A 27,587-nucleotide genomic window follows, 5' to 3' on the forward strand; every position below is an offset into this window, starting at 1 on the left:
AACTCACGGTCTTCAACTTTTCAGCCTGGGGCCTTAACCTTAACTGTCTCTTTTGCTTGATTTTCTTGCCTTAGCTCTGTCAAAAGCATCCAGGTCAGGTGTGTGAATCACTTTTTTCAGACTACAGCAGCAATTTTAATCTACATGGATCATGTATGATCTCCAAGAATTACCGAAAAGGGAGATGGCAAGGGACAGTGTCTTTACTAGATAGGCAAAGCCCATGTTTTTCAGCAGGAGGCCATGAGGAAATGGAAGGTTAGTGATGATTTATTTTTCCTTGCAGTCACTTTTAAATGGAAATTTTTGGCTACTGTAATTTGGTGTCAGGAATTTGGTGTATTTTTGAAGCTGCAAATTGATGCCTGGAAGCCTGCAGGTGGCCATGAAATGCTCATCAATTATACTTCTATAATTTTATGCAGCAATATTGATACACTATGGGTATTCCAGAACACAGCGATTCTTGATAAATTAGATATTAGGTATTGATAAATAACATACTTTTCATCTATATAGGGATGGATAACTTCAGGTATCATGAGTAGCAACATCATTGAATAACATGACAAGTCTGTTAGAAGACATGTCTTTTTTCAGGTTTTTTTGTGTGGGTGGGAATGGTGGGTCTCTAAGTTATTTACTAATATTCCACTCCTAAGCCCTCAAGTTTAAAATACATGTTCACATTGTATCCATTATTAAGAATATTTTTTTCCTTAAAAAAAAAAAACAATTACTTAATTCACCTTGTAACTTCCAGGGCTGAATTGCTGCAATGTCCTCTACCTAGATCAGGGGTAGGCAACCTTGGCTCTTTTATGACTCATGGACTTCAACTCCCAGAATTCCTGCTCAGGAATTCTGGGAGTTGAAGTCCACGAGTCATAAAAGAGCCAAGGTTGCCTACCCAACCTAGATGGTTCAACTGACACAAAATGCTACTTTGTTTCAGGAAATCTAATGGGAAACATTTGTATATTCAATGTATTAGTTATCATTTATTTCTAACTCATTTCACTCCCCGATTTTAAAAACCTGCATTAGATGGGGCTATGCCCTCCTGGGGATGTAGCTCTTAACTACTATTAGACATTTGATAAATTTACCAAACATTTAAAAGTTACTAACTTTAAGTCAGGGTTCCAAAATTAAGGAGTTTCCTTCCTAAGAAGGCTTGAAAGCTATATGTAGCAGGATGCAAAAAGTTATGTCCAACCAGCTACCCTTCTGTGGCCCTGAGTGACAGGGATCAAAATGCGTTCCCTTGCAAATACTCGAGTACACCCATTTCAGAATGCAGTCTTCCATGTCACACAAAGCCCAATGCAGCCACAATGCTGTCAGTTTTTTGCAGTTAGGTAGGACACAGAAAGCTGCGTATCAGGACAACATTGACGTATCAAGTTCCACAATCATATTATGCTTTATGAGCTCTTCCAGAATGACAGAAGGAAGACTCTTTCCTGACCATTAGTGCTGAACCTGGAATCTTATTTGAGTTTTCATACAGCCTACAATGATGGTCTTTTCTCAACTTATGAAATAAAAGTAAATATTATTCTCTGCCTTTGAAACCAAGTGCCAAATATATAATTTGTGTATTTTCTCTAATTGCTATTCAGTTTACAAATGCATTCCTAAGGTGAAAGGGGTTTTTTATTCAGAAAGATGCTTCTGTCTAAATATATTTCTCTCTTTTCTTTCAACCTCTTGTAAATTCTGAGTTTCTTATTGTTTCATGCATCTCAAAATGCTGGCTAACTCTTCAAATTTTCATATCAAATGCATCTGTTCTGATTAGTTCTGATACGAAACTATCATTTTACTCCAACGAGTATATCTACCTCCAGAATTTTAAAGCATACCAATAAAATAAATTTGAAAGATGAGCCCTAAAAATTTTCATACTTCAATTTTCACAACTGACTTATCTGTAGGACGCATTTTTCATATTTTGATTAAAAATTCAAGAGTCTACTTATCCACGGATGGTCTTACATATATACAGAATATATTTTTAAAAGTCTATTTGGCAGGTAAGCGAAACCCAATTTTGGCAGTGCATTTCAGCACCTAAAATTGTTGGCTTATCTGAGAGTATATACACTTAGGAGCCAAATTACTTTGCACTTGCTAGTACATAAAGTAAATCTACTGCAATATCTTATCTTTATTAATGTAAGAACAACCAATCCAATACTTTTCTGATGCATTAAATTGTAACTTCCCTAATTCCTTATTACTGGCCACACTGGCTGAGGCTGATGGGAGCTGAGGAATAGTTTTAAATGAACTAAACATAAGATGCAATTTTTAGTTTAAAATAATGATCCTGAACACTGCTTATAAGATCAAGCTGCCATCTACAAATGTTTAAAGTAATCTGCTCTTTCACTTTTCCAGGTTTAAGTGCACATTCAGTGAAATAATGATAGGAAAATAAAAGATTAATCTATTTCTATTTGAAATGTTTATTATGAGTACTACACAAAAGGAACAGTGAAGGAGTACAGATGTTGTACAATCATGTGTTTTTTTAAAAAATAATACAAGTTAAATCAAAACACTTATGCGTCGGTGCTAAATGTGCCATTCCTTCTGTAATCTGTTAGAAGTACAATCCAATCTGGTTCAAATGTTCTTTCTGAATGCAGAATGTTCAACAAGGATACCGATCTGGTACTCGTTTTCTGAAAGAAGCAATAGAATTGTGTATAAGCAGATGCCACAGGACAGGAAAATATTTCTTTATTCAAAATAGCAATAGCGATTAGATTTATAGTGCTTTACAGCACTCTTTGGGCAGTTTATAATGTCAACAATCTTTACCGACCTCAGAAGGATGGAAAGCTGAGTCAATCTTGACACTCATCAGGATCAAATTCTAGGCTGTGGGCAGTTTGCCCAAAATACTGCAGTCTAACCACTGTAGCACAATTAATTATAAATAATAAATCTCAATTTAAGATTTAATTAAGTAGTATTAGCTCATATAACCTGGTAACAGTGAATCATAAAATAAATACTGAAGCTATATGTGCAATTTTTAAACTATAAAAACATGGGTAGATAATCAAAAATATAAATGTCCCATTGGTGTATCCCTTCCAACTATATATTACGAAATGAGAGTAATTTTTGACCTTTTTAAACCACAATCAACAATACATATATTGAGTCTCCACAGAGATTAACCCAACTATTTCTCTTCAACGCCTCCTAAAAATTAACAATTTCAGCCTATCTCTGGTGATATCCCTGCATCTATGTCCTGTTCACTGTTGCCCTCAGAGGTCAAGACAATAACTAGAAAAAACATTCTGCTTGAAAACGCTGCCCACCCATTGAAAAATATTTGATATTTAATTAGCTCATTCTCTCACAAGTGATGAAAAGTTGTACTTTACCTTGGTGCCGCCTTAATGATGTCATCAACACGTAGAATGACTTCTGCTGCTTCAGCAGCACTTAACAAAACCTGACGTTTCACCTGAAAGCTTTCAACGACTCCTAGACTTGCCATGTCTGCAATAGCAGCCTCTTTCATATCTTAAAGAGATTACAGAGAATTATCGACTTTTTCATTTTTGTTTCTGTTGCAATTTTCAACTACACAATTATTGTTTATTAAAGTGATCCATATTATGAGTTTATGCATTTGGTTAGTTGGTGAATTGAAGAGGAAGAGCTCAGATGTCCATTTAGATCTGAGGACTGTCTCTGGGTTCACAATCAGCCCAGGACTAAGGTTTTATCAGAGAAATTTGAAGCTTTACACTAAATTTCCATATATATTTTCTTAGGCATGGTCACATTGTCTAGGCCTATATGAATCCAAAGTTAAAAACGCATAGAGCAGGGCTGTCAAACTCAATTTCACTGAGGGCCGCATCAGCACTGTGGTTGCCCTTGGGGGCCGGGTGGGTATGGCCATGGTGGGTGGGCATGGATGGAGTGGGTGTGGCCAGCTCTACATCATTCGTGTCAAGGGTGCCTGTGGTGGCCTGGGCAGCAGTGGGACAGATCTGAGGGTCTCTGGCAGAAGGGGATGGAACCAAGGCAAGTGCCAAGGCATGGTCCACTGGAAGAGCTCAATTCCTCTCAGGCCATGGAGGGGGGGGGCTGGATGGTGGCACGGGCTGCCCGGAGCCTTGGGCAGCAGAGGTCAAATGCTCAGCCTGGCCCTTGAGCACCCGCGGCACCAAGCTCAGCCCCACTTCCCCAAGGGGACACCCAGCTGCACTTACCTCAAGGCTGCTGCTACTATGCTTGCTCTCCTTACCCAGGTTGCTCATGATGGGTACGAGGGCAAAGTCAGAGGGAGGCCCATTCCCTCTCCATGGGAGGAGACCCAGCTTTATATCCAAAGCTTCCTTAGCAATAGGATGGGAGACCCCTGGGATAGGCCAGGAGGAGAGGGCAAGGGGATGGTGAAAGGGCAGCAGGACAGGACTTCCCTCAGACCCTCCCTCTCCTTCTTTCCTTCCTTCCTAAGTTTAGAGTGGTGGGAAAATATTTGAGTTGAGGGAGAAAAACAGGCAAGAAATGCAGCTGGGGAGGTGTCACCCTTCGTGAGGAATGAAGAAATGCACCATCACCTGGAAGTGGCCAGCACATGGCCCTCACCTAGTTCACATATCTGGCTTGGTGGCTCTGGGGGAGGGGATGCCATGAGCAACGTGAGAGTCAACATTATGTGCGCCATGCTACCCAGCCCCCAGCCTGCCCAGTTTTGGCAGTAGTGGAGTGTTTTCCTCACAGCGCTGAGAGTTGAGCCGGGCAGTGCGAAGCTCGCCAGCTTTGCATCTTGCTGCCTGCTGAAACTGGGCACGCTGGGGGCTAGGAAGCATTGCACTTCTCATCAAATTCGCGCCACCCGGCTCAGCTCTTGGCGCTGTGAGGAGAGCGCCGTTCTGCCTGCCAAAACCCCTCCCCCGGAGCCCATCAAGCCGGATATGTGAAGTAGGCGAGGCCCATTTGCTGGCTACTTCCAGGCGATGGTTCATTTCTTCATTCCTCAGAAAGGGTGACACCTCCCCAGCATGCACCCAGGGGGTGCGGCTAACGCAGCAGGGGCTGGTTCCTCGCTGTTTCCAGACAGCCTTGTGGAACTAAGACTGAATGTGTTTCAGCATGGATGGCCACCACAAAATTGTACATTGGCCATTCCCTCACTGTTTCCAGGATGGCTTCGCGAGCCACATGAAACCACTTCCCGGGCTGCATCCGGCCCCCGGGCCGTGTGTTTGATATGTCTGGCATAGAAGAAACTAAGCTGTGTTTGGAATTATTAGAATTAAACTCACAATAGTTTCCAATGAAAGTTCTAAGCAAGTGAGGGGGACAGAGAAAGAATATTTTAACAATTTCTCTTTTTCAGACACCGAAGTGTAAAAACTGCAGTTTATTAGCAAATGCCCACTGGGTTTTTTCCCACTCTTGGACTAAGATTTTATTAAAAATACGAACTTACCAAGTCCATAAGTATTCTTCCCTTCACTGTGGGCAGCTCGAAGTTGGGAAACCAAATCTGCACTATCATATCCAGCATTGTCAGCTATGATAGTTGGGAGCTACAAAGATAGGCCTTTATTAAATCAGTACCAAATAGCAACGAAAGCTAATTCAAACATACCATGCAACAAATCTCTATATTATTCATTCACATTTAAGTATTTCCAATTACAGCTAGTTGCTAATTGGGGAAAAGGGTCAATTATAATATCACTCCATTTCCAGACATATTCCTTTTAATTGGGCCTTTTACATTATATGCTGTACATTATGTGAATGGCTACCTTGAAGAAAAATATTCAGAATATTAATCAGTAACTTTTTTTTCAAGACTCATGGAACAAGTAACTTATCCCACAAAAATGAATGCTGATTTCTCCCAAGAGTTAAAAACACTCAAAAAGCTAGACAGCTGGTCTTTTCCATATCTTTTAACTTTATATATTTACTTCTAATACAATTAAGTGGACAGAAGCTTACCGTACTTAGAGCCTTAGCAAAAGACTCCATTGCTAACGATTCTTTGCCAGGGGTTCTTTTTGCAAGCTCCCACACTGCATTAGCCATTAACATCTCTGAACAGCCTGAAAATTTGAAAAACCAAATCTTAGCCAATGTGAGTAAATCTTTGCATTGAAGAAAGTGTAGATTTCAAAGTTTGAATATTCACCTCCACCATACACAGTTCTAGTATCTTTGACTGTCTGGGCAAGAACACAGAGTGCATCATGCAGAGACCTTTCAGCCTCATCTATGATTTGTTGTGTTGCACCACGTAAGACTATGGTGCAAGCTTCACCTAAGAATCAAAAAAGGGAAAGATATGTAAATTGAAATGTTAAGAGTCTTAAGATTATTACCTGATACATAAGGACTAGTTCAAAAGTTACTTGTAGAAAGTCTGATGCTCACATTCTAACTTGCCTTTACACTATACAATTATTTCATAAATTCTGTATTATATGGGCAGACCAAATCTCAGCATTCACATCCCTTTCTGAGCAGGGATGGAGCATCTAATGATTAATAGTTCTACAGAGTGTGTGGCATGCGTTGTTTCTTCATTATTACTGGGCTTACCAACTCCACTATACCTACTAGATCAGAAATACAATATGTACATTATAATGCAGGAGCATTATGAAAAGTATGGATCATCAATGTGACTTCATGGGTTCTCCCCACATATGGTCAGGTATTACATTCTCTTATTTTTAATTTTCCATCTTTCCTCTACTATTTTGATCTAATCACTGCACAGTATAAGTAATAGCTTCTAAATAATCGGATTAGGATTGTTGTGTCCAACATTTATTAGGACAGAAATAACTGGAGGATTGCTCAATCCATCTTACCCATAGCAACTCCAGAGAAATGAATAAGTTTATCTTCACCAATCATGACCTCTTCAATTAGTTTGCAGCTTCCTAGCTTTACTAGTTCTGGATGATCAAAAGTTGAAGCAATTTCGCCACCTAAAAAATTAAAGTTCACATAAATCATTTCACTTGCATAATAGTCCAGTAATGGACTATTTATCTTCCAAATTGCTAAAATAAAACAAAAATGCATTCTCTTCCTAAGTATCTCTGATAACTTTATGAAGAAATGGCTACTACATACTGCTACTTCATTTCAAATCATTTTCTATCCAAAAGAATAGAAAAATACTGAAAGTCCACTTTATTTGACATTGTCCAGCATCTTCTTTGATGTGTCAATAGATTTGTTCTTACAAACTGAAAACCAATTTTTAAAAATGCAGAATTATGAAATTTCTCTGATGAGTATCATGATAATTCAACGAAGAATAATGATAAAAAGAAGTTGTCATTCAAAACAACTGAGATTTTGCACAAGGGAAAGGCATTTTGATTCACAGGAAAAGAGGACATCCAATCTCTACCCACCCATCCATAGCTACCATTCCCTATATAACATACCTTTAAGTATTAAGCTTCGGAATATTTTTTTTTCAAGAGTTAGGAAATAATCTATAATTCTTTCTTTTCATTTTCTCTATCCCATTTTCTCCAACTAAACTGAAGATATTTCAAGGGTAAATAGTGAAAATCAATACTAATTGTAGGATTTATTTACCTGTCACAAGAGCTAGACGCTCAACTCCAGCAAAATCTGCATGTTCAATTGCCATAACTCCAGCAGCAGCAAACATCTGTTCTGGGTAATTATAAATCAACTGCCTATAATAGAAACATACAGTATTTCTAATCACATGCAAACACTGATTATTCTTCAACTGTTAAACCTTAACACACCTTCCTTGTGCACACAAAAATAGGATAATCCAATCCAATATCTTCCAGATATATGGGAATAAAGTTCCGATAATTCTACTTCATAATGCCTGAAAATGATCAGTTTTAATTCAACATTTCTGAAGTACAGTTGATTAAGGAGGCCAGGTTTTCGACTTCAAAATGTTCAGGACTTGGCAAGACTTGACAAAAGCCTTTAGGAGACCATCAGAGGATCAAAAGGTTGTGTCACAAAATAGGTCCATGCAAACACTGCATTTCAAAATACACAACTCCAGATATTTGATGTTCCTAAAATTGTTTCTAATCTTTCTGCTACCAAATTAATTTTTTGTAATCTACCAAGCATTTTTCTACATTCAATTGAATAAGAACAATCATTATGGATCAGATAAATTGTCAGTATGGCAAGTCCTTGTAAGGAAAAACAACTCTATTGTTCATAAGCAACTAATGCTCAAATATGCATAGAAATTATCATTAACGGCCAACGATAGACACACTTATTCCATTTCGGTTGGAGGAATGAGTATTCTTTTTTTAAAAAAAATATTTTATTGTTTTTTTAATTTTAACAAAGAGTACTTTAGACACACCGTGGTGTTTGGGTAAACAAACAATTCAAGGTAAAAAAACATACATAAACAGTTCAACTTAATACATTCACTATCATCTCTCTATTTCTCACAAATAACATAATAGATTTAATATATTCCATTTCTAGCTTAAATTTCTGTTACTACTCCACCTGTTTTAAAGCTTTATCAATTTAAAAATTACCATAATCAAATATTGTTTTACATCAACAAATTATCACTTCAAGTATCTCTACCATGTATATTTAACTTTTTAATCTCTCTCAACCCTCTTATCACCAATCTCATTCACTTCTTCTTCCAATGATAACTAACTTAATTTAAAAAAAAACAATGTTAAACCTTAATTCCTTTCAATTCATTACTCAAACTTCAGATATCCAATTAGTTATCATACCTTATCAGATCATATTTTTTATTGTAAATATTTATTAAGTTTTTAAAATTTTACAAAAACAAAACAACCCATCCCCAAACCGCCCCTACCCTCCCATTTCCTCCCCCGACCTTCCCAGAGCTGAACATAGGCTTAATTAAAATTTCTTCAAATAATCTAAAAAAAATATAAACATAAATAAATCTAAATACTGAATACATTAATTAAACAAACTATAAGATAATTAACAATAATATATATATAAAAAAACATAAATACCAGAAAAATACTTGAGAAAAAAAACTAAAGAAAAAGAAAAAAGAGAAAGATAAAAGAAAGTATAAAAAAAAGAAAAAGGATAAAATCTATAAAATATTTTAAATTTTAAATATAAGTTATTAAAAAACTAAATAGTATTTTTTAATATCCAACTTATATTGTATAAAATCTATCCATTTTTTCCATACGGCAAAATACTTCTCCTGCGATTGATCCTTCAAGAAAGCCGAAATCTTTGCCATTTCCGCCAGATAAGAAACTTTAAAAAACCACTCTTGCAAAGTAGGCAAAGATTCCTTCTTCCAATATTGCCCTACTAACAGCCTTGCGGCTGTAATCAAATTTAACATCAATATAACCTCCTTAGCATCACAATCAGTAACAATACCTAACAAAAATAATTGCGGAGTAAATTTTACCCTCCTTCTAAAAATTATTTGAATATTCCACCATATCTTAATCCAAAAGGCTTTTATATTTTTACACGACCACCAGATATGATAATAAGTAGCATCCAAACATCCACATCTCCAACATTTAGGCTGTAAGTCAGGATACATACGAGACATTTTTTGTGGATCAAGGTGCCATCTGTAAAACATTTTATAAAAATTCTCCCTTAGATTCTGTGCTTGTGTAAATTTGACATTCCTCACCAAAATAATTTCCCAGGTATCTAGTAGAACTGGTTCACCAAAATTTTGTGCCCATTTAATCATACATTCTTTAATTAATTCTGCCTCTGAATCCAGTTCCACTAGCACCCCATAAATTCTCTTAATATGAGTTCGTCTTTGGTCTTTTACTTGTTTAAGAAAATTTTCATTTTCTCTCAGTAAACCCACATTACAATCCAACTTCCATCTATCCACTATTTGTCTATACTGAAACAATGAATATTTAATATTTTCTTGTGCTAGATTTTCCAAAGATTTTAACTGCCAATTTTTACCATCCCATCTAAGTAGTTGTGCATAAGAAACACCATCCATCTTAACTCCTCTCCTTATCCTCTCTATCGCATGCCCAGGTATAGCCCATAATGGGATTTTAAAATCACTTCTATAATATTTCCTCCAAACCCGAAATAAAGAAATCCTTATAATATGAAATTTAAAGTCCCTATCAACTTTTTTATTAAAAATTAAATAGGCATGCCATCCAAAAAGTAAATCCCAACCCTCCAAGAGGAGTATTTCTACATTTGTTAAATTAACCCAATCACTAATTAATGTTAAAACCACCGCATCATAGTACAGTTTCAAATTCGGTACCTTGAGTCCACCTCTCTCACGAATGTCTTGTATTATTTTAAGCTTTACTCTTGGTTTTTTCCCCGCCCAAATAAATTTATTGATACCTTTCTGCCATTCATTTAAATTAATCTCATTCTTTAAGATAGGTATCATTTGAAATAAAAAAAGGAACTTTGGCAGAACATTCATTTTAATCGCCGCAATTCTACCCAAAAGGGATAATTGCAGTTTCTCCCAGTTTTTCAAATCTCTTTGTATCCTGACCCATAACCTTTCATAATTATTTTTGTACAATTTTACATTAGAAACAGATAAAATAACCCCCAAATATTTTACCTTACCAACAACCTCAAAATCTGTCAACTTAACCAAAGTCTGCTTATCCAAATTGGTCATATTTTTGGGTAATATTTTAGTCTTGTTATTAATTTTAAAATCCGAAACCTGTCCATATTGGTGTATCAATTGTAATAACTCTACTACGGAATAAATAGGTTGGGACAGGGTAACCACCAAGTCATCTGCAAAAGCTCTTAATTTGTATTCTTTTTTATTAACTTCTATTCCTTTTATTTCCTGTGATTCTCGAATTTTAATCAACAATATTTCCAAAGTTAAAACAAACAGCAGTGGTGACAATGGACATCCCTGTCTAGTCCCCTTTTCTATCGTAAAAACCTCTGATAAACCCCCATTAACAATAAGTTGTGCCGTTTGTTTTTGATAAATAACACCCAGAGCTTGTAAGATCTTTTCTCCAAAGTTCATTTTCTCAATTAATCTTAGCATAAATTGCCAATTCAATTGATCAAAAGCTTTTTCAGCATCTAGAAATATCAATCCTGCAGGAACTTGATTATTTTTGTCTAGATATTCTAATAAATTAATAATCTGTCTGTCATGTACCTTCCAGTTATAAAACCCGTTTGATCCTTATGTATAACCTGATGCAAAACCCTCATAAGCCTATTAGCCAAGATTTTTGCAAAAATCTTATAATCTACATTTAAAAGAGATATAGGTCTATAATTCTTTGGTAAGGTAAGATCTTGATCTTCTTTTGGGATTAAAGATATAAAAGCTCTACCCCATGACGGGGGAATCTCTAAACCCTGTAGTATATTGTTAAAAAGCTCTCTTAAAGGTTGAATCATCTCTTGTACCAAAGTTTTATAATAAATAGATGTCAGACCATCCGTGCCCGGTGCTTTGCCTAATTTTAATTCTTTAATCACTATCTCAATTTCCTCACTAGTAACTAAACCATTAATTTCTTGTTTCTGATCTTCTGTTAGTTTAGGGAAGTTGGCTTATCAGATCATATTATAAACAAAAATCACCTAATCAATTTAAGCACTTCAAAATTACATTCTCATGACTGAACATTTTTTTAACTCCAGAACATACATACATACATACATGTATGTATGTGTATATATATATATATATATATATATATATATATATATATATATATATATATATATATATACATACATATATACATATACATATATATATATATATATATATATATATATGTAGGTCTTTGGTTGTTCGGGTTTTCTCCCGCGTAAAATTGGAAGTGTCTTGGCGACGTTTCGACGAAGTCCCATTCGTCATCTTCAGGCTGGTGTTTTCAGCTTCGTGCTTTGAAGCACGAAGCTGAAAACACCAGCCTGAAGATGACGAATGGGACTTCGTCGAAACGTCGCCAAGACACTTCCAATTTTACGTGGGAGAAAACCCGAACAACCAAAGACCTACATACAAATACCCGCGAAAACCTCAGAAAACATATATATATATATATATATATATATATATATATATATATATATATATATATATATATATATATATGATTATATATTTTTTATCCTTAATACAATCCATAGAGCCGAGGTTCTTTTATCCAAACCATTCCATACAACAAAAAAGCATCTAACTAATTTAAACACATATGTATATAGTTATAACTGACTCAATTAAGAGAAAAGAAAAAAAATGTTAAACCTTAATTCCTTTCAATTCATTACAAACTTCAAATTCCATCCAATTAATTATCATACCTTATCAGATCATATTATTATACACAAAAATCACCTAATCAATTTAAGCACTTACTAATTTAAACACGCATGTATATAATTGCATTTTTCTTAGTTCTAGCTCTAGATCATTATCCTTAAAACAATCCATAAAATCAACATTGCCTTTTACTCCATTAAACATTTTTAAATTTCTTTTTCAGTCTATTTCTGGGTTTCTTTCTATGCCACATAGGCTTCCATAAAAGCGCTTCCCTTTCAACCAGTAAATCCATTCTTGATGCTTGCAGTAATCTTTGAGAAGATATAAATCCCTTCCTCTGCAGTAAACATCTTTTTCTATTCTCCTTGCGATGTAGTTGCTTTGTATTTTGAGGTCTTAGTTTTTGCTTCTTCTGGTTCTCTAAGTTGCTGAAGAAAGGACTGTCAGATGAAATAAATTCCACTTCTATCTCTGTAAATTCCTCTTCTGGTACTTTTTGATTTATGCCATGGTCAGTTGTAACCTGGACATCAGTTTGAGCAAATGTAGTAGAATCTCTGGATCTTAATTCTAAAGTACAGTTTTTAAATGTAGCACAAATTTCTGCAGTGGCCTCATAAATCTTTTCCAATATAAGTGCACAGTTCAGTTGTATCTGAGGTTTCTCCATTTTAATACTAATGCTTAAAAGCAAATCTCTTTTTCTTTTTTGTAGAGGCTTTGTTTAATGTAAAAACATCCACCCCCCCACAGCTTCACAGGTGTACAGCTTACCTTTAGTGTTTTAAAATTCAATAAAAAATAAGCAAAGTTGCAATATTAAATTTTCTTTTTTTCCTTTTTAGTGTCCAAATAAAAGTAAAATATAGTCTTTCAGTGTTTGTAAAATGCCTTTCTTCCCAAAGAAAGCAGAAGCCGCCTTTCCAAGCCAGGGAAATAATTTCAAAAGCTCTTACAGGCGCATAAACGAAAAAAGGCGAAAAAGAGAGAAAAATAAGAAAAAATTCTCACCCAGATTCACCACAGGGGCACTCAAAGCTTAGATGTTGTCTGACTTACGGTCTGAAGCGGCAGGGCGATCGGCCATTTTATTGGCCGATCTTCTCCGTCAGCCCTTGGAGATTTGTCTGAACATCTGGAGGAGCCGCCGCTCCTCCGCAGCCGGACAGCAGCCTCCTCGATGGAAGTCGCACCCTCCAGGGCAACTTTGGACCCGTATAAGGGTCCACCGACGGAGGGAAACCTAGTCGACGAGGAGAGAAGTCTCCCCGTGCGACTAGTGATGCCGCGAACCGGAACCGGAAGTCCTGGGAATGAGTATTCTCAGTAGCTGTAAGAACATGCAAATGAACTATTTACTGACTGATCAATAAAATTAAGAACAATGTGTTTCTGGATATCTGTGTAATAGGCTTTAGAATATAAGTACAAGTTATAAACATTAATGAGACAGAAAATCAATGCACAAAATGATGCATCATCCACAGGAAGAGGGAAGTATCAAAACAGACATGACAGATAGTGTTACAATTCAAGTTCAACTCATTATATATGCAACAAAAGAGGTGGGCCTATCATCTTGTCTATTTTGAAACTGTCCAGTAAAGTTTCTTGGGACACAATCAAACTACTGTCATGCATCATGGTAATATAGTGGTTTCAAAAATGTTCCTCCGGTGAACAGGATTCTTTCTGTCTTCATTTCCAATGCAATGCATTTCCTTTGGCAAAACAGGCAGGGATGCAAACGCCAATGATTCTCCTTCCATTAACTCCTCCGCTAAAACTGCTGCTCCAAAATATCTAAGTATTTTTAGCCTAAGAACTATAAAGAGAAGATAAACAATTTCTCTACTTTTATCTAAGTGGGAACATTCTGAATATAAGTCTTGTTGGAGATAGAAATAGTGAAACTGAAACTCTAAATCAGTGTTTCTCAACCTCAGCAATTTTAACACCTGTGGACTAGAATTACCCAGCCAGCATGTCTGCATATCTTAAAATTACTGAAATCAACAAACCCTGCTCTAAATCATGCCAATTATGTATAGTGGATATAAAAAGTCTACACAGTTAAAAAGCCAGGTTTTTGAGCTGAAAAAAAATTAGACCAAAATAAATCACTTCAGACTTTTTTCCACCTTTAATACAGTCGTACGTTTGTACTGAACTGCTTTGAAACTCACTGAATTTGGTACTCAACGTATTTTGAGTACAAAAATTTTGTCTCAGTACTCAATTGTTTATTTGGTACTCAACGCACAAGCTAGAACTCATCAGTGTCAGCTGCCTTGTGACTCATATTATTTCTAATGGGAAAAAACTGTTTGGTATTCATCATTTCTGGTAGTCAACATGCCTCCCAGAACTAAATTAACAATAAGTACCAAAGTACCACTGTATAATTTATAAGCTCTACAATTCAATTGAAAACCAAACCGAAATCTTTTAGGGGGGAAAAAATAACAAAAAACATACATGGATGCATATGTGTGCACACCCTTAAACACTTTGTTGAAGCACCCCTTGATCTAATGGCAGCACAAGATGGGGTAGAAGTTTATCAACATGGCACATCTTGCCTTGAGAATCTTTGCCCTCTTTCTTGCAAAAGTGCTCTACATTTGTCAGGCTGCAAGAGCATCTCCTACACACAGCCCTCTTCAGATCACCCCATAGATTTCCAACTGGATTCAGGTGCAGGCTCTGGCGAAGTCATTCTTTTGTTGATTTGGAGATATGCATTGGGTTGTCATGTTGCCTGATATTTGGAACTGATCATACTTCCCTCCACCTTATCAGTTCTAGCTTAAGAAAAACAGCCCCAAAGATTAAAGCTGCCACCAGCATGCTTCACTGTGGGTGCGGTGTATTTCTAATGTGTAGTGTTGTTCTTGCACCAAACATACCTTTTGGAATCATGGCCCAAAAGTTCATAGTCTCATCACACCAGAACACATTTTCCCACATGCTTTTGTCAAACCTGATGTTTTGCAGACTGTATCCGGGCTTAGATGTTTTTCGTTGTAAGAAAAGACTTCCATCTTACCACCTTATCCCACAGCTCAGACGTATGAAGAATATGGGAACTTACTGTCACATGTAGTACACAATCAGCACTTGCCAAAAAATCCTGAGGCTCCTTTAATGTTGCTTTAGGCCTCTTGGACTATTTGTCCTCTTTTCATACATTCTGGAGGGACATCCAATTCTTGGTAATATAAATATGTGTAGTGCCCATATTTTTTTCATTTGTTGATTTCTTCACTGTGTTCCATGGAATATCCAATACCCTAGAAAAATTTCTGTACCCTAGTCCCGACTGATATCTTCTAACAATGAGCTCCCCTTGATGTTCTGTAAGCTCTCTGCAGATTATGGCTTTTGCTGTAACAGGCAACTGAATAAATGTCAGAAAAATCCTACTAGAATAGCTGAACTTTATATAGGCTTGATCAAACTCATTTTAATCGATACTATTTACCATCAGCTTGAATATGATTAATTCTGAACACAGCCACATCCCTAGATAGTTAAGAGTTTGCATGCTTATGCAGACACATTATTCTAGTTTATTGTTTTTCCCTAAAAAAATTCAGATTGTTTTTCAGTTAAATTGAATAGTTTATATGTTGTATACAAGGTGGAAAGAATTCTGCAATCATTTATCTTGGTGTGATTTTTTTAAATATCTCAAAATCCTGGCACTTTAACAGGTGTGTACTTTTTATATTCACTGAAGCAGCAAGCATGTCAAGTATAACAGTCCAATTCTGCTGACCAAATACATACCTGTTGATAAAACAGTTTATTCCATGCTTTAGAATACGCTCAACCTTCTCCTTCATTTTCTCCTTTTCTGCTTGTTCTATTTCTGCTACCTTTGCTGTGGAATCCACTCTTACACGGGAGCCAAATATCTACATGAAATTAATACAATGGTTATATTAACTAAAATGTCAATTATTTCAATTACATTAAATGTATTATGAAATCCACTTACTTTAATTTTATCAGTATCCATGCCAGTATTGGCAATAAGTATCTTTGCATTATCAATTGTTTTAGGCTGGTTAACTCCGATTTTTTTATCCAATAGAAAACCTGAAAATAGTTTGCAGGGTAAAGCAATAAATGATTAAGTAAACTGTTTTAAAACTATATACTACTAAAATTCTCATGTATTTTTGATATTTAGTAATCTTCAATTGGACAAACACAATCAGCATCATATGACAAAACCTCAAATGGGCTAACCCTCAGAATGGTGGGACCCATTACTCCTAAGGGAATGAAATCTGAGAATTTTTTGCCACTTTGGTGTCACTGCCATTCAGCATTACCACAGTGCTGCCTTGATTATGCCTTATTTTCAACATTCTCTGATAGCTTCCCACAAGTTATGGGGAACCTAGAAGGAATTGATGATTGTTGATGCGCCTTCTCACCTTCCCACTAGCAAAGTCCTTGCTTGTGGAAAGCTTGCAGGGGGAAAGTCAATAAAGAAATGATGTACCCTCCGCCACTCCATCCGCACTCACAGTGCTGACCATTCAGGTCCTTGCTCTGCACTTACACCTTGCCATCCACTCGCAGTCCCTTACTCCATTTCCCTTAACTACCTATCTGCTGGAATGGAAGGGAAAAATGAAGCAAGGGAAGGAAGAGAAGAAGGAAAGAATGAACAAAGAGAAAGAGGAAGGGAGGGAGAAAATTTCTGACACTCACTACCAGCTTCACATAAGGAAACTTGATAGAGAAGCCGCCAGAAAATCAGAATTCACTCCTGCTCCCAGCAATTTTTTTGCTCATCCATAGTCATACTGTTTCTTTGTTTAGGTAAGGAAATATCTCTGAAATTTATTTTATTTGGAAAATTTATATTGCTGCCTATTTGCTCAAGGCAACTCAAGACGGCTTACAAGAAATATGATGACTTAACAAATCATGGGAATTCTAGTGTTTGATAAAATTGCAGCTTCAGTTTTCATTATACATCCTATATAATCTTACTGAAGATTGTTTTCTGTCAAGAGCCTTCCAAGTGCGCTGTATACCACTTTTAAGAATTTGGATAGGCCGAATCTGCAGTAATGAACACTCAAATATCTATTCTTGATAACGTTATAGCTTTAAAAAATATATAGTATACATGTATGCTCCAAATCATACATAATCTGAGAAATACATAAATACAAGAAAAAGAAAATTATGCAGAATTACATAATTCTACGGATTCCTCAAGAATTTACTTTTACATTTTATCAAATAATATTGCTATGTTGTTTCTTTGGTTAACTGGAACTTTTAACAATAATCTTTCTATTGAAGTCTGCACTGTTATGTTTTACTGCTGTATTCATGCAGCTAAACAAAACGGCTGTCAGTAATACGATACCTTCATCCAAGTAAGAATCTATGAGACTTCCTCCTAACTTCTTAATGACATGAATAGCTTCTAGGTTTCCAGATCCTTTCAGCCTAAGGACAGCATCTACAGCAAGTTTTGCAAAATGCTCTTTATGATGAGTAAGCAGTTTTGAAGATAGTGTTGTTTCTGCAATGTTCATTAAATCTTTATGAAATTTGGCTTCATTTTTACTGAAAAACAGGGGAAAAAAATGAGGACCAACAGAAAATTACTTTTTAGCCTGAAGCCTCTCTACAAGATCTATAAGTAAACAGGGAAGTCTCATTCTCCTTTTTCCAAAAATATATTCATATAGCTAATTGTTTCTAGAATGTAAAAGAACAGCATTTAACACAGGAAATAGCAAGAAATCCCACAACAATTTTTAGAATTCCAATAGATTCCTGCCAATGTGACTTCTTATTCTTGTACTTCAAAGGAGATTTAAATACATTGCTCACAGAGATAACTGAATTCACTGACAAGTTATTGTTCCCAAAGGATGAACTTTGCAGTACTGAAATTCAGCAAACACCAAATGCTAGTCACCTACATCTACGTATTTATTGTACTTAACAATATAGTAAATTGTTGCATCCTGGAACAGACACTTTCCTAATTGTTACATCAAATATTGAACAATCTTCTAGAGAACAAAAATATTCAGGAAACATCCACTCTATATGGTAACAGTAAGAGTTTATAATGCAGTGGAGAGTGAGATGTATAGGACAAGGAAAATGGGAGCTTGTATCTAATTAATACTTGCATTAGTTTCCACAGGTATATATACAACAAAATTCTGAACTTTCAGTGTATTTTTGTTACAATGCTACAGTAAAGATCATTTATTTCAAATCCTTCCATAATAACAAAGAGCAATCAAGTTGTAAGCACTATTTTCTATAATCCTTTTTTGTTAGAGACATAATTTTGATCTCAAGTTTGATATTAAAATGCTGCCTTGCCTGTGGCTATACTAACCCATTATCCACAGCTGACTTCACCAAGGCTTCTCTGGCTGCTCTTGTGGCTTCTCTCCAACCAGCAATAATGGTCTGTGGATGGATTTTCCTTGCAATCAATAGTTCTGCCTCCTATTAATGAAATATACACTGTTTACCTTAGTATACAGGTAGTCCTCAAGGTACCAACCTAATAGAGCCTGGCCATTAGTCTCGTAAGTCAAAAACTCATCAAATGAATCAGACTCAATTTTATAAGCTTTTAAAATTAAATTCATTAATTAAATCAAATGGGTTGTTAAATGAATGAAGATCTGACTATTTGCTCCGCTAGCTGCCATGTTAACTGAACTGGGAGGGTTTCCCCCACAGCTGCCAATCAGCTGTTTCCAGTGAGCTGGCTCAGAAACTAAATTGCCTCCATTAATTGCAGCCATTAAAGTTGCTTTTTTAAAAATACAACTGCTGCTAGCCAGCTCAAGCATCTTCAGCTGCTCAGAGGGGTGGGGGTGAGAGCCGTTGCTTTAAAAAACACTTGCCAGCTTAAGAATCTCCAGTCAAGCACCCAGAGGGAGATGGGGGAGGGATTTGCAGAACTCTTGGCTTGCAGTAGTAACAGATGGAATGCACCTTGAGGTCATCTAGTCTAACCCACCGTTCTCACAAGAGAGTACAGTAGTATTTCTGATAAATGCCTATCCAATTTCTTCTTAAAACCTTCCAGTGATGGGGCACCCATAACTTCTGGAAGCAATTTAAATTTAAAAACTACAGACTACAGTAATATATGCTAATCTCCAAAATAAAAGCTCAATAGTTTGCAAACACAATGATTTGCAAAGTACAGCACTTAAAAAGCAGAGCAGTTCCCTAAGTGCTTGCAAGAATTATAGAGTAACAAAAAAAAAAAAATTTTTTTTAAATACTTACAGAAGTAATTCTAGGTAGCAGTCCAACCCAGGCAGTAGCAGATTGCAGCAAAAACAAACTGGCCCCAGATTTGCTTGTTTGGCCATGTGACCAGGGACAAAAAACAAAAAAACAAAAAACCACCCTTCCAGCTTCTGGTAGACTCAAACAGCCCAGGCAAGTTACAAGAGTTAAAAATGGCGGCCATTGTAGCAGAGACTGAATCCAAGTCACATGGCTACAGAGGCCTCTTTTTGGTTGCAATTTTGAATTTCTAATGTAAGTACCGTTTCTGAATTAATTTTTGTGAAAACTTGCTAAATAAACGTTCGTACCTGGGGAATTACCTGTAGTTTTGTTTCCATCCTGAAATTATGTAAGCATTATCAGCTATTTTTCAGTTCTACTGAATATCATATGTAGTATTGTACCGCATGAAATCCAAACTTTAAAAATCTATTGGAAGTTTTTTCTTTGCTTGGTACATTTTAAAAATTATACTGAAACTAATTGTTAATTGATAGCATCTATTTTTATAATAATTTCCAACATAATATAAAAATTAGCAGTACCATTTTTTTCTCAATGCTCTCTCCTTAGGTTATATGGTTTCTATTATATAAATTGTTTAGCAGAGGATAGTTTTCACAATGAAAACTCAATGATTTAGGAGCCATTTTTGAAAAAAAGTTGAAACCTGTTTTCTCAATAGTTGTAATTTTTATTAAAAACAAATATATAACAACTTACTCTTAGCAATTCAGCTGCCAGAACAGTTACTGAAGTAGTTCCATCACCAACTTCATCATCTTGAACCTTGGACATATCTGTAGGAATAGTATTTCATAATTAATATTTCCCATTTGTTAGATAGGGACCTCTCCAGGAGGAGTATGCAGTGCTTTTCATTTAAAAAGAAGAGCGCTATAAAGTGAGAATAGGTTTGCACACAGCACACATTGTCAATTCCTTGATATGCAAGCACATTTCCCCTTGGACCTTGCTACAGTTGTGTAGAACAGCTGCATGATCCTAAGCAAAGACTGCAGCTGCTTTAGGGAACTGAAGGCAGATGTTACATTTACTCCAAAGCACTTTTTACCCTTTGAATCCAGAACTCCACACACCCTCACTGTTCACATAAGAGAAATATCACACATAAGCAAAGCTATGCAGATTGTTGAATATCCATAGGGATTTATGAGGTCTCCACCAATTTGCTTTTGATAGGCAAGCTGTATCCTCAGCTTTTCTTGGCAAATAATTCTATTTGCCTGAAAGCACAAAATCAGCTCAGAGTAAGCTGATAAAGCCAAACTAAAGATGCTACAATTGTTTTTAATCAAACCGGGTTTTTTGGTTGATACACCTTGGTATTTTGACTGGTATACTGCAGTTCTATTATAATCACTTTTGCATTGCGGCCCCCCAAACTAGGGGCGTTAAGCAGGCTCAAGTCGCTACTGCAGGAGAGTATAAATATAAAAATATACTTTACTAAAAGCTGCCAAGCTTTCGTTTGGAAACTCCAAACATCATCAGGGCTAAGGAGCCAGTAAACAATGATGACTTAAATGGGTTTTGCCGGCATCTGCACCCGGCTCATGGACCGCGTCACCGGTCCCGGCCGGTTAATTAGTGTTCCAGATGTTTCTTTATTACTCTCCTTACGCTTCCTTCTATGGTTCTTCCGGATCATTCCTTCCACTATCTCATTACTGGTATTCATCTCCTCCACCACCCCTTTATCCTTATTTCCTTCCATAGCACTGACCCTCCTCCCCTTTTTGTTTTCATTCTCCACCCTGGGGGCATCTGTTTCTCCTCTATCAGTGTTACAAGCTTCCCTGGGCTCACCGACGCTCCCCCACACACACGCTTTTCCCAATCCCTGCTCCACACCCTTTCTTCTCACTCTTCCATTGTCATGAGTAACTTTCATACGGGTGTTACATATTTGGGGGTCTATGCCCTCCTCCTCTGTCCTGGCAATCTTCGTGTCGACAGTTCTCCACCGTTCCATTTGTTTGCTGCGTGATCGGGTGCTTACCCCGTCTCTCAATTCATCCCTCCTCCCTATCGCACGCTCTTCCCCATTGCTGATAGGAACGGTATTCAGGCGGACACCAGGTCTCCAGATCTCTGCATTCTGATTCCCTGCGTTCTCACTCCCCTCTTCTGTGCTCGTCTTTGGGGGGACTTCAAAGTGTTCGTCCCGGGAGGGGGCTGTATTGTTGGTGGGGGTATTCCTTGTCTGCAGGGAATCCAGGCAGAATTCCGTGTCTCTCCCTTTCACCGTATGCCTAGGCAATCGAGCCATGCTTTCGTTCTTCTTCTCCCCTCTACCCACAGCGTCAGGCTGCAGGCTCCTCATGCTGGATCTTCCACACTCTCCACAGTTGTTGTTAAGTTCTGGGGGTGGGGGTCTATCATGATGATATTGGGGGAGGGGGAGGTCTTCCATCGGTGGATGATTACGTGTGCCACACGTAATCATCCACCGATGGAAGACCTCCCCCTCCCCCAATATCATCATGATAGACCCCCACCCCCAGAACTTAACAACAACTGTGGAGAGTGGAAGATCCAGCATGAGGAGCCTGCAGCCTGACGCTGTGGGTAGAGGGGAGAAGAAGAACAAAAGCATGGCTCGATTGCCTAGGCATACGGTGAAAGGGAGAGACACGGAATTCTGCCTGGATTCCCTGCAGACAAGGAATACCCCCACCAACAATACAGCCCCCTCCCGGGACGAACACTTTGAAGTCCCCCCAAAGACGAGCACAGAAGAGGGGAGTGAGAACGCAGGGAATCAGAATGCAGAGATCTGGAGACCTGGTGTCCGCCTGAATACCGTTCCTATCAGCAATGGGGAAGAGCGTGCGATAGGGAGGAGGGATGAATTGAGAGACGGGGTAAGCACCCGATCACGCAGCAAACAAATGGAACGGTGGAGAACTGTCGACACGAAGATTGCCAGGACAGAGGAGGAGGGCATAGACCCCCAAATATGTAACACCCGTATGAAAGTTACTCATGACAGTGGAAGAGTGAGAAGAAAGGGTGTGGAGCAGGGATTGGGAAAAGCGTGTGTGTGGGGGAGCGTCGGTGAGCCCAGGGAAGCTTGTAACACTGATAGAGGAGAAACAGATGCCCCCAGGGTGGAGAATGAAAACAAAAAGGGGAGGAGGGTCAGTGCTATGGAAGGAAATAAGGATAAAGGGGTGGTGGAGGAGATGAATACCAGTAATGAGATAGTGGAAGGAATGATCCGGAAGAACCATAGAAGGAAGCGTAAGGAGAGTAATAAAGAAACATCTGGAACACTAATTAACCGGCCGGGACCGGTGACGCGGTCCATGAGCCGGGTGCAGATGCCGGCAAAACCCATTTAAGTCATCATTGTTTACTGGCTCCTTAGCCCTGATGATGTTTGGAGTTTCCAAACGAAAGCTTGGCAGCTTTTAGTAAAGTATATTTTTATATTTATACTCTCCTGGTGTTCGTATTTTATTTGTACCATAGACATGCCCAGGAGTCATATTTTTATGCAAATTTTCATATATATATATATATATATATATATATATATATATATATATATATATATATATATATATATGTATATATATATATATGTATATATATATATATATATCAGCATTTATATTAAACAGCTTTTAGTTTGATATTATTCTGGTGTTCGAATTTATTTTTATTGCGCGCGCACACACACACACACACACATATGTAGGTCTTTGGTTATTTGGGTTTTCTCCCGCGTCAAATTGGAAGTGTCGCGGGAGAAAACATGAATAACCAAAGACCTACATACAAACACCCGCGAAAACCTCAGAAAACACACACACACACACACACACACGTATGTATGTATGTATGTATAATAACTTCTAAATTAGTTTAAAAGAATCTGAATAATATATTTAAACATACATACCAACCAAAACTTTAGCTGCAGGATTATCAACTCCAATTGATTTTAAGATTGTTGCCCCATCGTTTGTCACTGTCACTGTCCCCTCTCTTCCAGTACTCAGAAGAATCTTGTCCTGCAAGTAACAAATTTATGATTATAAAACCCCCGATTCAAAATATTAATGAAAAAAAGTACTTACAGAATCTTACCATGCCTTTAGGCCCCAAAGTGCTTTTAACGAGGTCTCCAATGGCAATTGCTCCAACAAAAGAGGACTGTAATACAAATAGTCAATAAACATAATTTATATCAGCTTGAATTCAGGGTTCCAAAAAATGAAAAAAAAATACATTTCAGCCTTAATGTAGCTATAGTTTTTAGAATTAATGACACTTACTAAACGAGCAGTTTCTGCTTTTTCTTCATCAGCACCAGCCTTGAAGATGTTCACAGGTGCAAGTGACATGGTTGCCTGAATAAGTTATTGGGATGATATAAACCACACTGAATAAAGTAACTTACAAGCTCTTCACCAGTAACTATGGTATTTTTTGATATGTGAATGTTAGAGCATATAAACATTTAATGTCATTAAAATAATTATTAAAGCAAAATTATTGAAACAAAAGTTAATTGTTAGAGTTCAGTTAGGTTAAGTGTAGTATTAGAAGAACACCATCAATTTATTTTCATCAATACTATTTTCCATGCATAATTTCAGTTTTTAAGCTTGTATTTACCATACATTCATAATATTTGCCACGTTGTTTCTAAGTTGCTTATATCTCGAATATACTGTTTGTTTTAAAGACAGAATGATTTTTTAAAAAAAAAATCAGACTAATGGTAACATGAAATTATTTAGAAATTGTAACAGGACTCACATTTTCAAGAAAATTAAATCTCTGAAAAAGATTGCTCTGACAGAAAGAGTGGGCTTTTCCATGGAAACAGTTTGTGCAGAGCCAAACTATTTGCAAGGCAGTGCTAGGGAATCAAACTCTACTATATTGGACAGGTGAAAACAAGTAGCTTTCTCGACTGTAACAACTATGGAGGCGATGCTTAGGTTCACTTCACTGACTGGTCCTATGGGAATCGCAGAAAAACTCCAGGAAACAGAATATATCCCCATTACATTTTGAAATTACATCTCAAATGAAAGAAATTCGTTTCCTCGCGAGGTAGAGAAAATTAAGACGAGTTAAGGGAGAGCGGTCCTCCGTCCGCCTTCCCCTACTCTGTTCTTCTGAAATATGCCGTCTACCATTCCCATCCCTAGCCAACACTACACCGAGTCTCGCCGGCTGGGAATGAGGAGAGCTGAATCTTGCCGAGGAGAAATTACACTCACGGGCCTAATATTCCCCACCCAGCCGCGTCCGCTGCGAGCGGTTCTGGAACCTTCCATCACCCCTCCCGCCGAAATGGCCCAATATCACCACCGAGAAGGCGCTGCGATCTCGTGAGCTGCAGTGAAAACCCCTCAGCACCGCGCCAAGGCTCACCATAGTGACGATGCTCTAAAGGCTCGAATCTCTCCAGCCGCCTCGTGTCCAAGGATAAAGCCACGCGCTCGTGCCCAAGATCGGATCCAACGAGCGCCGGAAATGACAGAGAGCGCCCGCTCCTCGCCGCCGGAGGAGAAAGTTGCATGTCGGGAGACGTAGTTCTACGCTTCGACAAATGTTAGGCTGTTTGTGACTTCTCAACAGCGTATCTTCATGTGGCAGTAGCGCGAACACTATATTTTGCAATGCAACGCAGACGAACCCAGCCGCCACAGTTGGTATTTTAGCTTCTCGCAGCGCCGCAAAGAAACGACATCAGAAATCTATGTTAGTTCGTTTAGAGAAAGGGAAAAAATTCCAGTGTTTGAAATTCTCGCTTTTGTACACATAAAAAGTTCTCCTTGCCTAGCAGCTACCTAGGTTCACATTATTGCTGAGCCATATACAGTCAAAGCATATTGTCGTTTCAATGTGCAATATGTGCACATTCTGAAATGTGCAATAAAAATATGAAACCTATGAAGATAAGTTTATTAAAGCAACCATTTACTAATGCAGAACCCACCATTTTTATTTTTTTGCCTGATGCTTTGCTGTTTGTATAATAAGAGGACAGATTGTAACTTTAAATAACCCATTGAAACAATTTCATTAAGAGTGGTCTCAAATAAGCATGCATATGACTGAGATCTAACATATTTGGTCGATTATTTTTTTAAAAATGTTATTAAAGATTGTTAATGTACCAAGCACGATGGAAGCAATGATGAGATAACATAAATGACAGCAGTTACCAATTAAAAGTTCATGTAAGAGCAGAAGCCAGTATCTCCATTGTTCTCTTTCTTTTCTTAGACATCTACTGTTATTTGCTGTTTCATTTCTGGCCCAAATGAAAGTCAGAGTGGTATTCTGCTAGTCCAATTTAATTAAAGGGATAATTAAGGCTGGTTGTTGAACGACTTATTAAACAATCAGTTGATTTGGCCCAGACATTGGTCTGCTTATCACCACTACGTTTTTAGTGTATAGATTCTAAAGACATATCATGTACCACTTGAAAGAAATTTCTTTAAAAGGCACTTGATTCCTATTAGTCTGTTTCAAGCTGAACATCAAGAAAAATATCATACATCCAGGACATGTGAAAACAGCATCCCTCATAATATTGAAGACACAGTGAACACTCTTATATAATAAAATCAACATTTTATTGCCATGCTACTGTTCTTTGTGAAGCTGGCACTGATGGGGAGGACAATGCTATCAGTATTACAGAATACATTTCAAAATGGACATCATCTGATAAACCAATGTAAAAGCAAGCTTAAATGGTAATATATGGTTGCTGAAAAACAAATACGGTATATTTTTAAGAATACTGTTGCTTCAAAAGAACCCTGGAATGTTTAAAAAAGCCATAGTGGAAGAAAAAAAGATTAAAACAGCTTTTGAACTTCTCAAGGAGCATTTTGGCAACTTTAGACTTTTAATATATAAAATAAAACTCTAGAAAGCTACTTTCATACAAAGTTGCTATATTGATGCCTTTATGTAGGAAAACATTTTTATAATTCAAAATTAGGACATACAACTTTACAGTATTTTAACAGTGTAATGAAAAATTAACATACAAATACAGATTTGGCTTTTATAGAAATGTATATGCATTTCAGAAATGCATTTGTGGCACACTGGTGATTACAGAACTGTTACCTGTTTTCATATTAAGATGTCAGATTAATAACTTCTGAAACAATGCCTATTTTTCTACCTACACAGTGGTTCCAAAGACATAACAGTAGGTGATGCTACAATGGATGGAAGTTTATTCCCTAAAAATAAAAAAGGCATCACACTTTCTGGTTGAGACACACTGTAACATAGCATAATGTACAAACACTAAATCTTTTTTACAAAATGGAAGCATTTCCTTTACATTCGGTGACAGTATCTGTATTCCTAGTTTAGCAATTAATAAGAATACAGAGATAATATGTACTTTTAAAGGTGAAATTAAAGTTTAAAATGTTGACATCCATTGTTAACAAGTATAGAAATTCCTGAGTGAAGGGTCCTCTCTATTTTTAAAATCATTTATTTCATAGAGTATTTCAAAATTCAAAGCATGAAGAGAAGCAAAATTCACAGTAATATTTAACTCCATATCAATGTATTAATTATTGAATATTTGATTTACTGAGCATTTTTCCATATTTTTGGATAATTGCTGAAAAAGACAAATCATATTTTTATTATGTTAGTAAATTGAATCTCTAAAAATTGAGATTTTGATCATTCCCTTTAGTAGAAGGTAATACAATATGTGTAATTGTATGACAATATTATTTCCACTGTTATATTTATATGGCAAAGATTATTCTCTGGAAAGTAAGAACTAGAGCAGTGGTTCTCAACCTTCCTAATGCCGCGACCACTAACCATGTGGTCGTAAGTCGAGGACTACCTGTATTTCCCTGCGGGCGGGGCAGGAGGCGCACACGCTCCGCCTCTCCTG

General features: G+C 37.0%; 1 protein-coding gene across 1 annotated transcript; it reads right to left on the reverse strand.

Moving 5' to 3' along the window:
* Window positions 1-2,453: 2,453 nt before the first annotated feature.
* CCT2 (chaperonin containing TCP1 subunit 2) lies at window positions 2,454-25,220 on the reverse strand. The gene is made up of 16 exons (XM_039344500.1): window positions 25,067-25,220; window positions 23,956-24,030; window positions 23,768-23,833; window positions 23,580-23,691; window positions 20,372-20,448; window positions 18,732-18,844; window positions 17,736-17,938; window positions 16,341-16,441; window positions 16,130-16,257; window positions 7,618-7,721; window positions 6,873-6,992; window positions 6,188-6,316; window positions 5,998-6,101; window positions 5,477-5,576; window positions 3,411-3,552; window positions 2,454-2,693 (listed from the first exon to the last, which is right to left on the reverse strand). The coding sequence occupies exons 1-16, from the start codon at window positions 25,067-25,069 to the stop codon at window positions 2,663-2,665; spliced, it is 1,608 nt and encodes a 535-aa protein (XP_039200434.1). The 5' UTR covers window positions 25,070-25,220; the 3' UTR covers window positions 2,454-2,662.
* Between the last annotated feature and the right edge of the window lie 2,367 nt (window positions 25,221-27,587).

This window comes from Crotalus tigris, unplaced genomic scaffold, assembly GCF_016545835.1.
Source record: "Crotalus tigris isolate CLP2741 ecotype Arizona unplaced genomic scaffold, ASM1654583v1 scf7180000017916.3911339, whole genome shotgun sequence".
In the NCBI taxonomy this organism is placed as follows: domain Eukaryota; kingdom Metazoa; phylum Chordata; class Lepidosauria; order Squamata; family Viperidae; genus Crotalus; species Crotalus tigris.

What these genes read in the sequence shown, in the direction of transcription:
- CCT2 (XM_039344500.1), bottom strand. An exon ending in GCGTCTAGCTCTTGTGACAG is followed by an intron (nt 6,993 to 7,617) that starts GTAAATAAATCC and finishes TTAATTTTTTAG; the next exon opens with GTGGCGAAATTGCTTCAACT. An exon ending in TTGCTAAGGCTCTAAGTACG is followed by an intron (nt 5,577 to 5,997) that starts GTAAGCTTCTGT and finishes CTATCTTTGTAG; the next exon opens with CTCCCAACTATCATAGCTGA.